Raw genomic sequence first — 12,500 nt, 5'->3', positions numbered from 1 at the left:
GAGCCGTATGGAAAAGTCCCTCATGCCCACGGTTAAATATGGAGGTGGATCTTTAATGTTTTGGGCTGTTTTTCTGCCAGAGGACCTGGACATTTTGTTAGGATACATGGCATCATGGACTCCATCAAATATCAACAGATATTAAATGAAGACCTGACTGTCTCTGCCAGAAACCTTCAAATGGGCCGTGGTTGGATCTTCCAGCAGGACAGTGATCCAAAACATCATCAAAATCAACACAAAATCAGTTTACTGACCACAAAATCAAGGTCCTGCCCTGACCATCCCAGTCCCCTGACCTGAACCCCATAGAAAACCTGTGGGGTGAACTGAAGAGGAGAGTCCACCAGCGTGGACCTGAAATGTGAAGGATCTGGAGAGGTTCTGTACGGAGGAACGCTCTCAGATCCCTCGCCATGTATTCTCCAACCTCGTCAGCGTTATAGGAGAAGACTCAGAGCTGTTATCTTGGCAAAGGGAGGTAGCACAAAGTATTGACTAAAAGGGTGCCAATAATTGTTGCACACCTATATTTAACAAATATACATTTTTATAAACCTGTGTTGTGTTAATTGTTTGATATCCATGAGAGCAGAGCATTTTGTGGACTTATTGAACAAAAAATCAAAAGGTTAAACAATAAAGACAATTTTTCACAGCCTTCTTTGCTCATATTTACCAAGGGTGCCAATATTAATGGAGGGCAGTGTAGGTATATTAATAATCATGTCTAAAATGAACAGTATTGGATGCACAAAACAAACAAACAAACAAACAAACAAACAAACAAAATCCACCCCCCACCCATTCAGGTGTGAGTGTTTTGTGGAGGAAGTCCAGTCCTGTGGTGTGGAGAGAGATGGGAAGTCCTAACCCCAGCGTCTCTCAGCTCCGAGAATAAACACACACCTGCTTTGTGCTTTCAGGAGCTTTCACACTCTGGATGATTCAGGACCAGTTCCTGTCTGAACTGCACTGATTTCTCTGGTTAGAAATCTCCAGGATGATTTCTTTCTGTGGAAACTGAACTTCAGATAATGATTTGGGAAATTCAGATTCTGTCAGGGAGAGAAAGCGAGAGAGAGAGAAGGAGTGTGTGATGGTGGAGACCAACTGTCTTTTAATATTCAAGCTAAGTCTTCTCTGGTAATAATAATAATAATAATAATAATAATAATAATAATAATAATAATAGCGTACTGTTTGTAACGTGTCTGCTGGGTATTTTGAGTACTCTTGTGTCAGTGTGTAATCTTACTGAATTGGAGAACTCACTGCTCTGAGAGACAGAGCTACACTCAGAGAGGTCAATTACTGCGTGAAGTCTGTGCTACACCAAGCTTTCACCACAAGGAGGGAGTTTTGTTGGGGGTTTTTTGGTCTTTCCTCCAGTCTGGACGGTGCTCCAGCACAGGATCCGCGGAACCGAGCGCTTCAGCTCTTCGTGGAAGCTCAGGGAAAGAAGGAAGATTAATCCGGAAAGCTGCGGCTGCACGAGACTGAGCAGCACGATGACCGATTCCTCAGACAGCCAGAGAGCAGGTGATGTGATGGAGAAGTACACGGAGATGAGCTTTGGCCAGGTGAAGAACGGCGCGGATGTGTCGCGTTTGTCCTGCCTCGCGCGCAGTTTCGGAGAGGTCGAGCCGCTGTCCGTTTTGTCTGCTCCGAACACCGGCGGCGATTTTACCGTCAGCGCGTGCCAGGAGCGCGCGGAGGACTTCCTGAAAATCGAACCGGGACCGTGGGAGGACATCACGGACAAAGCGTTCCCAATCAAGGAGAGCACGAACTTAGAAAGCACAGACGTGTGTAAGTTCATTAAAGGCGAGCGGGAGCCCACGCTGATCACGGCTCCTCCGCGCGACGCCTTCGATATCGACGCGCTGGATGTGTCCAACTCTTCCCTCGCCCCGGCTCGGCCGCCACTCATGGACTGCAGTGCAGGAGTCATGGTGGACATTCCCCAGTCCGGTGCGTTAATGTCTCTGTCCCAGATGAAGCCCGAGGCGGCCGCTGCGCTCGGCTTTGACCCGGCGGGAGTGTGTAAGAGTGAGATGGGAGGATGGGACCCGCACCTTCTGTTTTCCGCCGCGCTGGCTGAAGAGCGACCCGGGCAGATGGGCTTCTCCCCTCCGGAGGGCATCCAAAGCTTCATCCAGCGCTCTCCCGCAGTGTTCAGCGCGTTCCCGAGGTGAGTGTGGCGCCCAGGCCGCGTCTTTACGCACTGCACTATAAACCTATACAAGTAGTATGAGCCTCAGATTTAGACATTGTACCTTAGAGACACTTGGACCTTCAAACACACAAAGTTGCACTCTTTAAAATAAGTATTGGTTCCCTCGGGTTAGGTCGAAAATGAATATTCTGCACTATTTCTTTAACATTCTCAGGAAAATGTACAGACCTTGGGGTTGTACTATTAATGCTCGTCATTAGTCTTTACATTTCTTTTGAGGCCTCTAGTTCCCAACCCTGGTACTGAAGAACCACCTGTCATGCACAGTTTACCCCAGCACACCGTATTCATCTAATCAGCCAACTAACAGTCCTGCATGAACTGAATTCAGTGTGGTAGAGCAGGAGAACCCTAACATGGGCAGAGCAGGACAGGACAGGACCGGGGGTTCTCCAGGGAACCTGTGCAATAGAGGATCATCCAAACTGCATGTCTGCGTGGCTTCAGCTCCTCCGTCTGTCCTGTCTTTATAGCCACAAAAATATTATCCATCTTTTCCAAATCAGTTCTATTCCTCAGATCTTCTTCTAAGCGTAAAAGCTGATCGAATTAGCAGCACTGCAGTAAAACAATCCCCAAATTATCTTCCGATTCAAACTGTTCATGAAAACGTTTCATGTTTCTGAACACTTATTGATCCTGGTGTTAAATATCCTGCAACCTGATGACTGAGATAAGAACATTTAATCGAGAGAACAGAGGACTAGCAGGGAGGGGAACCGCGGACGCTCCACTGATAATAAATGGGTTCAATACGTGTGTATAGTATGAAGACGTTTATGTAACATGTACGGAAGGAGTCTCCAGTTTCAGCGCTTTGTAACAGTCAGAGGTAAAGCTGTAAGTTTTTCTCCTGAAAGTTTTCAGACATCTTCAGGACAGAGGAGTACACACACACACACACACACACACACACACACACACACACACACACACACTGTTTTATAAATTACTGAATCAATAAAATTCTCTAAAAAAATAAAATAAAACCACCATTCCAGTTGGAATCACTCGCCCGGCAGAACTCTTTTAATGATATTTTAGTTGTGGTGATTTTTAATGGATCAAAGTCTAAATCTTCAGTATCTTCAGTATCTTCAGTATCTTCAGTATCTTCAGTGTCTTCAGTATCTTCAGTGTCCTCAGTGTTTTAATCAAAGAAAGATCCGGTGCAGTAGTTGTTTAAATACCAAGACACAGTGATGAAATAACTCATGTGTTTGGTTGGAAAGAACTGCTGGTTTAAAGTGTGTGTGTAATCTGTGTGTAGTGTACATACACAGAGAACGTGTGTGATATGCGGAGACGAGGCGTCCGGCTGCCACTACGGAGTCCTGACGTGTGGAAGCTGCAAAGTGTTCTTCAAGAGAGCTGTAGAAGGTAAGAACGAGAGGAATGTGCTCGTAAAATAAACAACAGCAACATGCCGAGGAGTGGCAGTACTTACCGAATATTATTATTTGAACTATTTTTGACCATGTCTGCTATCATTGATCGGTGAGCTGATAATTACAGTAGACATTTATTAGAGATTGAAAACCATCTAAAGTCCTAATGAGGTCATGGAATCTATATTGTGTAATGGGTGCAGGTGCAGTATTACAGCTCTATGAATCATCTGTACACCGAGTCTCGCTCAGTAACTCGGCTATCACACGGGCCGGTGTTCACCATGTTCTCTTTTTCGCACTTGTTATTCTCCGTATCTTTTAAAGACAGATATGTAAGAGCCACAATGTCTGACCATGACCATGTCACTCTGTCCTCTCAACCTCGCCTCGAACAAACTCATCTCCTCTCCTCTCTCTATCTCTCTCTCTCTCTCTCACTGTCTCGTGCTGGTCTTTCCTTATTATCTTTAAAATCTTTATTGCTCCTTGAATTGGGCTTTCAAAAGGAAAATACTTGCTTTTATGTTTTGGAAGCTACAGAATACTGAGAGTAAAATAAGGGACTTTCCTTAACGATGGTTTCTCTCTTGTTAAGGACATCATAGCTATCTGTGTGCCGGGCGAAACGACTGCATTGTGGATAAGATCAGGAGGAAAAACTGCCCTGCGTGTCGTCTCAGAAAATGCTACCAGGCCGGGATGATGCTCGGAGGTATCTTTTTTCCATGTGTGAACCCGGTGTCCTGCTCTTTTTATCCTCCTGGTTGAATATTAGCTGTTTGGTTAACATCTAAAGAACTGAATAAAATTTTTAGAGTGCAAACACAATCTAAACAAACTCTGACGTCTGACTCTGTGGTTAACAATTACAGTGAACAAGATCTGATTGTCCTTATCCAATTGGTAAGTGAACCAGTATAACCAGTCTGACGTACACGGTTGTTTAGGTTTAATTCCCTAAATATTTTTCAATCACTTAAAAAAAATACAATTAAGGTTGCTCAGAGCAATAGCATAAACATGATGTCAGTATAAATACACCGGTTCCTGGACGGTCCCAGAGTTTGTTAGAGAACCTACCTAAACAAACAGCATCATGAAGACCAAGGAGCGATCAAAACAGGTCCGGGATAAAGTTCTGTAAAAGGATCAGTCAGGGTTTGATTATAAAAAAAATAATCCAGACGTTAAACATCCATCAGAACGACAATAAACCTGTTACTAACGTAATGAATATGACGCAACCGTGACCCTGAGGAGACCGTCCACCAAAAGAGGGGATTATTCACAGCCATGAGGAAAAGGAGAATGCTCTACATGACGCCACCACCATGCTTCACACTCACGTGACACTTTAAACAAACAGGTCAACTCCATTCAACAATATTATTTCCCTTCTGATGGAAACTGAGCCAGAAATAATTCAGGGGTTTCACAGCAATCCGGGGGTAAATACTTACGCAATCACAACTTAAAAAAACTTTTATCTGTGTGTAAACTACATTGATTTTTCCACTGCTTCAGTATTGTGGTCTATTTTGTGTAGATTCATGACATCAAGACATGAATTTCAGTTCCGGGTTGTAACACTGCACAGTGTGGACAACTTCAAGGGGGGTGAATACTTATGCAACACACTGTACCACAAATGTTTATATCAAGGCTCTTTATGTTGGGAAAAGTTTTAATTCAGCATTTGCTCAGTTTATTTTGCACATGAATATGAGTTTCTTGTGTGTGTGTGTGTGTGTGTCTGTGTGTCACAGGTCGTAAGTTGAAGAGATTTGGTGTTCTGAAGGCCATGGGTGTAAGCCCGTCCCTGATGTTCCAGGGCCACGCTTTGGCCTCCATGCCATGCATTCCTGGGATCCAAGAGCTGCAGTTTTCACCTCAGTTTCTAAACATCCTTGAGAACATTGAACCCGAGATGGTCTACTCTGGCTTTGATAACTCCCAACCTGAAATCCCAAATCTGCTCCTGAACAGCCTGAACAGACTGTGTGAGAGACAGCTGCTTCGGATCGTCCGCTGGTCCAAGGCTTTACCAGGTTCAGTGACCTGTACCCACTCAGAATCACACACTGTTCCGGATAAAGGTTCACCGCAGATCCTTACACTGATATTACGCTTTTTGGTGGCTGTGTGATGAAGGCTGGTAGAGTTAATGATTTGAGATTGTTGTGAAATAGAGATCCAGATCTAGATCAGACGCAACCTGAGCCTGAAGCGTGTGAATAAATTAAAGGCAGATAAAATCTCTTACATGAAACCATTTAATGTTAACCGTGGTGAAGCGGTCGGGGATGAACAACGGAACAGAAACACACAAGCATGTATGCTAATCACTTTGATAGCAGAACAAGTAACATGTTCTATAATAAAAAGGGATTTTAACGTTCAGTTATCTAAACGTGATATCGACATCATGTGATCACGTTGGTAGATGACGTCCAGCTCCGTGTCTGCATCCAATCTGCACATTTTCACTTTATAAATGATAAACTATGATACAGTGCAGCAGCATTTTTCACTAGGTTCAGTGTTAAAACTGATGCTACGGCTGCCATGGCAAGCGCAAGAAGAACGCCACAGCAACTTTATTGCTTATACGTGACCTGTTACATCCATCACTTCATAATTATTACCACGACAAAGAAAGCGAAAGACCCACCGGATCAGTGATGCTCCGGAGCCGGTTTCTGCAAAGTGTCGAGATATTTCAGCTTAAACTGGTTGCCTCTGCCAGGATGTTACGCCTTGGCTAGAGATAGATCTGTCAACAAGATCAAGATCCCAAATATCAACCAAATTCAACAGAGAAATGTTTACAGAATATAAATGAAAGTGCTTTGGATTGATTTAAAGCCTGTGTTGTGAATTAAAGATGTCATCCAGGCTGAGAATATAACAAATCAGATTAAGTATACACGGAGGCGTGACTAAAATCCTCTAAAAGACTATAGATTATAAACAGATCACACAGAGATCGACACACAGAGTTTAACGCCTGATGTTTTGTTTGTAAGGTTTCCGTAATTTACACATCAACGATCAGATGACCCTGATCCAGTACTCCTGGATGAACCTGCTGGTGTTCTCTCTGGGCTGGAGAACCTTCCAGAACGTCTCCCCTGAGTTCATGTACTTTGCTCCTGACCTCATCCTCAGCCAGTAAGTCTGTTCAATAAAACCCACCTGAATGTGAAGTCAAGTTCGGTTCCACCTCATACTAACGATCTGATTTTAATCATTACGAGTTGTTCACGTCGTTACGGTAGATGATGTATTTTCTTCTAACCGTGAGTGTGATCGCTGTTCTGCGTTGCTTACCGGTGCAGTCTGTGCATGGAAAACGTTTCGGCTGATGTACAGATAAATGTGTGACAGAGGTGATGTGGGACGTCAGAGAGGAGACAGTACCTGTGTAAATGTGTGATTTGTTCTGGAAAGCCGTGGAGAGTTCAGATCTGTAAAACACGATTAAAACAGAAACTAAACTGCATCAAAAAGCATTCGCAATACAATGAAAGTGTTTTGTTCACAAGGTAGGTGTGAATTTAATGCACTATATTTACATAAATGTGGTTTTTTACTCAACATTCAGCTCATTTTGACATGTGGACGAACACGCTCGTGATATTTTACTCGTGTGATAAACAGTCATCTGAAGAACCTGTTATTCCTGATTATTTTTATGACATTTGGCAGACGCCCTTATCGAGCACGACTTATGTTTATCTCATTTATACGAGCGAGCAGTCGAGGGTTGCTCACGGGACCAGCGGTGGCAGCTCAGCTGTGAACTCATGACCTTCCAATCAGTCGTCCAACGTCTTCACCGCTGAGCCAGCACGCTTTATCATTTTTATCGCGTAGACGTATGAAATGCATTCGGTTCAGTTTATCTACGTGTCTGTGACAGAACCTCGAGCATTAACGACTTCCTGTTACCATTTCTGATCTTTTCCGTCATTAGTGACCGGCTGAGGATGACTCCGATATTCGACCTGTGCTTGGCCATGCAGGTGATCCCTCAGGAGTTTGTAAGGCTGCAGGTGACCAGAGAGGAGTTCCTGTGCATGAAGGCCCTGTTGCTGCTCAACACCGGTAATGGGAAAAAAAAAAAAAAAAAAAAACCCCACAGTCTCCATTCTCTTCGTGGCAGTTCTAATAAACCATATCTGATCTCACCTCTGAGTCTGACCTACTTTTCAGTCTAATAACAACACAATGTACTGTTTTGAGGCGTTGGGGCCGATAGGAGATGTAGCAGGAGGTTGAGGAGGTGTTCAGATAAGACTGATGTTCAGAGGATCACGTGAACACGAAGAGCCTCGCCGTCTTCTGCAGCTGTTATTAACAAGTGTTACTTATATATACACTATAAGACTTCTATATAAATATATCCAATACAGCTATATTTGTAATATAAAATACAACCGAAAGAGATTTTTATATTCGATGAATTGAGAAAGTCTTTAGTGTAAAATGTTAGTTTAAGAAACCTGTTGTTGAAACTAGTTCAACATTAAAGTCCAGAGATCTGAGACGGTTTACTGATCAACTCATCGTCAGCTTTCTGAGGAAAACGACATGACTACAGCGCGCGCGGGAAACACTCACGGGACAGAAGCGTTAGGATTAATGTCATAAAAACGGGATGAGTAAAATGATATGAAAATATAACACTGAGTGAAATGATGCTTTAATTAAATAATACACTCTGTGTGTAGTGAAATCATTTATTTATTAAAGAACTACGTCATACTTTTATCCATTTATAGTTGCATTTAATGTTCCTGTTTTTATAGCAGCTATAAAATCAGCCTGTTTATTCTCTCTTTATTGTTTATTCTCTATTTATTCCGTTTATTCTCTATTTATTCTCTCTATACTCTTTTTACTCTCTCTTTATTCTCTCTTTTTTTGCCATAAAAATGCAGCTTTTCATTTCTTTGGTTATTTACTTTGTTAGCACTCAGTTTATTGTTATTAGTATTACGGTGGTTTATGTGGAGCGTCCGCTGTTCACGTGCCTGTGTGTGAGCTGTTACTATGGAAACGTATTGGAACGAGAGCATTAACCTTAACGTTCATGTTACAGCGGGAACTCGCCGTGCTGTTACACCAAAATAAGGCACAGCTCCTGACCAATCAGATTCGAGCATTTAACCACACTGTGGTATAAAGACAATTAATCAACACCAATCACAACACAGAATTCTGATGATGTAAATAAAGGAATATGAAGAGAAGACATTTCATTTATGTTTTGTGTTTTTGATTTTCAGTTCCTTTGGAGGGTTTGAAGAGTCAAAGCCAGTTTGATGAGATGAGACAGAACTACATCCGAGAGCTGAGTAAAGCCATCCAGATGAAGGAGAAAGGTGTGGTGGGAAGCTCACAGCGTTTCTACCACCTCACCAAACTCATGGACTCCATGCATGAGGTACATACGTCACGTCACGTCACGTCACGTCACGTCACATACCACATACCACATCATACCATAGCATTACATCACCCACAAAACTGCACAAACAGGGAAACATTCATATAGGAACAGTATCAAACTACAAATATAGATGAAAAATAAATAAATTATAGTACATTATAATTAATAAAAGAAATAATTTTAATAATAATAAAATTTAAATAAATGATAGTTCTCTATAAATAAAGGGAGTAAAGTGAAATATTTGTTTATTTGAAAATACATTGTTATATTATTAAATATCTCAGATTTCACCGACATCGAAAGGGTTCTTCAGTTTCCTCTCTGTGAGAACCTTCCAACCCTTCCAGGAGGTTAAGAACCCTTGAAGAACCTTTTTTTCCTCTGTGTGTATGGCAGATTTAGTCTTTCTCAAAAAGCTTGTATAATTTTAAGAAGGACAAGCATAAAAACTATAGTATTATTCAACACTAAAGTAATCTGAACTTTTCTTGTTTTTCTTTGTAGATATAAAGCAGATTTGAATTCTGTAGAATAATCAGCTGATTAACGTCGTACTGCACACGCAGATAAACACACGCAACATCACACACTTATCACACCCTGAAATTACACACGTACTGGACTCACTCTACATATACAGCTGTGACGGGACATGTGTGTGTGTGAGCGAGAGAGAGAGAGAGAGAGAGAGAGAGAGAGAGAGAGAGAGAGAATGTGCTAAAGTTTGTATCCCTCTTGTGTGAGCAGATAGTGAAGAAGGTCAACCTGTACTGCCTCAGCACCTTCATCCAGGCCGACGCCATGAAGGTGGAGTTTCCCGAGATGATGTCAGAGGTCATTGCGTCACAGCTCCCGAAGGTTCTGGCAGGCATGGTCAGGCCCCTCCTCTTTCATGGGAAATGATGTCATGACACAGAGGACAGGATTGTGGGATAGCGTTTCCGCTCGGCAGCGTGACCTGGGAGAACTTGATTTTTTCTTTAACGCTCTCATGGAAAAAGATGTGTAAAGATTCCATCACTGCTTTTGTTCTGATGTTTAAATTGAAGTAAAGATAAAACTTTCACTTACACTTTCACTGTAACCGTCTCTCTGAGGAACGTCTCCGTCCTGCAGTATAATTCCATGGTGAGGGCAAATGTACGACTAAAACGTCGCTTTATACGTTACACTTCGTCTTTAATGTTTTGGTTTAAAAAATAAAAAGACTGCATCCCCGATGAAGAATGAATTTGCAGCAGCGTGTCCGGCTCTGACGGCGTCTCAGCACCGCTGGGATCGGGTTTTATTGGGACTGTGTTTTATCCGATGTTTCTACGCTAACCAGCTTTCCTGTGTACGTTATTATTGTCAGGACTACAGAATAAAACGAGCGTGGCATGAATCTCTCGGACGTCAATAAAGAGTTAACGTAAGACTCCCCGTTTCCGCGATTCGACCTCAGCGGACCTGGAGATGGAGGGAGGATCATTCCGGCGTCATCAGTCAAGGTCGTGGCACATTCTTATACATTTAAATGGAAAAGAACACGGAGATCCTGGCGCCGGCCCGCTCCCTCTTCCTCCTCCCCAGTAGGCTGGAACTGCTGATGATTACACGTGTTGCTGCTTTCTGCGCATGCTGCTCCGAGTCATTAGGACTGTGTAACTTAATGAGGTCATGATGTAGAAATTTATTGACAGTAAAATGTTCACATATGTGAAAAAAAAACACTAAATTAATCTAAAACAGTGATACAACATTCTTCAGTTGAATCAGTTTACCTGTTCGGTTACAGCACAACACCTGATTAAAGACTGCGTGAATACAGCAACAAGGTCACATGCTTTTGTCTCACAGGTCACAGCAACATTAACGTGTTTACCACAACGACACAGGACAGAATTATACAGCATCAGAGTGAGTCTCATACAGTGCAGGTGAAAACATGATCTACTAATAATAAAAACAAACTAAAACTATAAATCATACTGTTAAAAAACAGGAAAAGAACTCCTTTTATACGTTGAACATTTCATGCTACGCTCACAGACCTGCCGAGTCGGACGAGGAATCACGGAGGAGTAAAAACGCAGCACATTTTCAATCGAATCCTTTCATAACGAACTAAAGTGGAGACTGGAGTGTGGCGTGTGTGTGTGGCGTGTGTGTGTGGCGTGTGTGTGTGGCGTGTGTGTGTGGCGTGTGTGTGTGGCGTGTGTGTGTGGCGTGTGTGTGTGGCGTGTGTGTGTGTGTACTCGTCTGTTTTAGTTCAGATGAAGACCAAAGGCGTTTTCTGACGTTAATAAATCTACTGAAGCGATGTTCGGTATATCGGTGTGTAATGTTAGCGAAGTAAAACACACACCGTTAGATTTTATTTAATGTCCGTTTACAATGTCCGAAAATCGAGACGAGAGATTATTAACGTGAGATGGAGGGAAGGGGCGGGGCTTCCAGGGCTTCAGAGAGTTCAAAACATCTACGCAACTGTCAATCATCCCAGATTCATATGTGGACTGACTCATGTGCGGTTTCTATTAGGGGGAAAAGAAGACCGGGTTTCTGAGTGAAACTCGTACAGCGATGTTAAAATGACGAACTCCTACACGGTGTGTGTGCAGGTCAGCAGGTCTGCCTTCACATAATGACCTGCTCTTATTGGAAGATGAATAGTTTTAAAAACCTGCTTATTACCAGATTCAACAAGGCACGGACAAATTTGAAAAGGTTTAAAAAAAAAAAAAAAAAAAAAGAAAAAAAAAGTGCTACAGGTGAATAAAAGGTTATAAAACTTTATCATGCTATAAGATTTTTACGCTAAAACAATCACGATGCTGAAGAACAGCAGGTTATAGCGTTTACACCGTCCTTCACTGCACAGTCACGGGGTATTACAGCTCACACGAAAACCACATAGTTTTTGGGAACGAGTCCTGTTTTGCCCTCGTACGTGGCCTGGAGCCAGCCGGGTTCCACCGATGGGTACACTGCAGAACACACAGTACCAGAGTTAATTAACGACCGGAGGTGTGGTGTCTGTGTGGTATGTAGGGTTAGGGTTGTGGTATGTAGCTGTGATCTGCTGCCACTGCTGGGACACTGGGAACTATTCAATTATTAAAGTGTACAGGAACAGCTGAAGAACACAATAAAACACAAAAAGAGCCAATAAAAAAAGAAAACAAAAATACAGTTTCAAAATTCATCAACTATTTACTCTTTCTTGTGGAATATTGGACATGATGTGTATAAGCTACTTTTATGTTTATATTTTATAAATGGCAAATTATTATTAATATGCTTTTGTTAAAATAACCTCTGGGTATATTGGGTGCATAGTGCGTGCGTGTGTGTATATACACACACACACACACACACACACACACACACACACACACACACACACACACACACACACACACACACACAG

At 42.4% G+C, this 12,500-nt stretch overlaps 2 protein-coding genes across 5 annotated transcripts in view; one reads left to right on the top strand and one right to left on the bottom strand.

Moving 5' to 3' along the window:
- Window positions 1–829: 829 nt before the first annotated feature.
- On the top strand, window positions 830–11,230 carry pgr (progesterone receptor). The gene is made up of 8 exons (XM_047154619.2): window positions 830–2,194; window positions 3,510–3,619; window positions 4,226–4,342; window positions 5,397–5,678; window positions 6,657–6,801; window positions 7,607–7,737; window positions 8,922–9,079; window positions 9,836–11,230. The coding sequence occupies exons 1-8, from the start codon at window positions 1,512–1,514 to the stop codon at window positions 9,989–9,991; spliced, it is 1,782 nt and encodes a 593-aa protein (XP_047010575.1). The 5' UTR covers window positions 830–1,511; the 3' UTR covers window positions 9,992–11,230.
- Window positions 10,741–12,500, bottom strand: part of LOC108264155 (rho GTPase-activating protein 42) — a 74,768-nt gene continuing 73,008 nt past the window's right edge. For 3 of the 4 annotated variants that reach the window (XM_053677760.1, XM_053677761.1, XM_053677762.1), the window contains one exon: window positions 10,741–12,057. In XM_053677760.1, the coding sequence (XP_053533735.1) occupies window positions 11,969–12,057 (89 nt within the window). In that variant the 3' untranslated portion in view covers window positions 10,741–11,968. The remainder of the gene's footprint in view (window positions 12,058–12,500) is intronic. The other variant, XR_008393829.1, reaches the window with a different exon arrangement.

The sequence above is a fragment of the Ictalurus punctatus genome, chromosome 4, assembly GCF_001660625.3.
Source record: "Ictalurus punctatus breed USDA103 chromosome 4, Coco_2.0, whole genome shotgun sequence".
Taxonomy (NCBI): domain Eukaryota; kingdom Metazoa; phylum Chordata; class Actinopteri; order Siluriformes; family Ictaluridae; genus Ictalurus; species Ictalurus punctatus.
The sequence above is the reverse complement of the archived record's forward strand: the minus strand, read 5'-3'. Positions and strand labels throughout refer to the sequence as shown.

Coding starts and splice junctions, on each gene's coding strand:
- pgr (XM_047154619.2), top strand. CDS start 1,512: ATGACCGATTCCTCAGACAGCCAGAGAGCAGGTGATGTGATGGAGAAG. Junction 3,620..4,225: donor CTTCAAGAGAGCTGTAGAAG/GTAAGAACGAGA, acceptor TCTCTTGTTAAG/GACATCATAGCTATCTGTGT. Junction 6,802..7,606: donor CCTGACCTCATCCTCAGCCA/GTAAGTCTGTTC, acceptor TTCCGTCATTAG/TGACCGGCTGAGGATGACTC.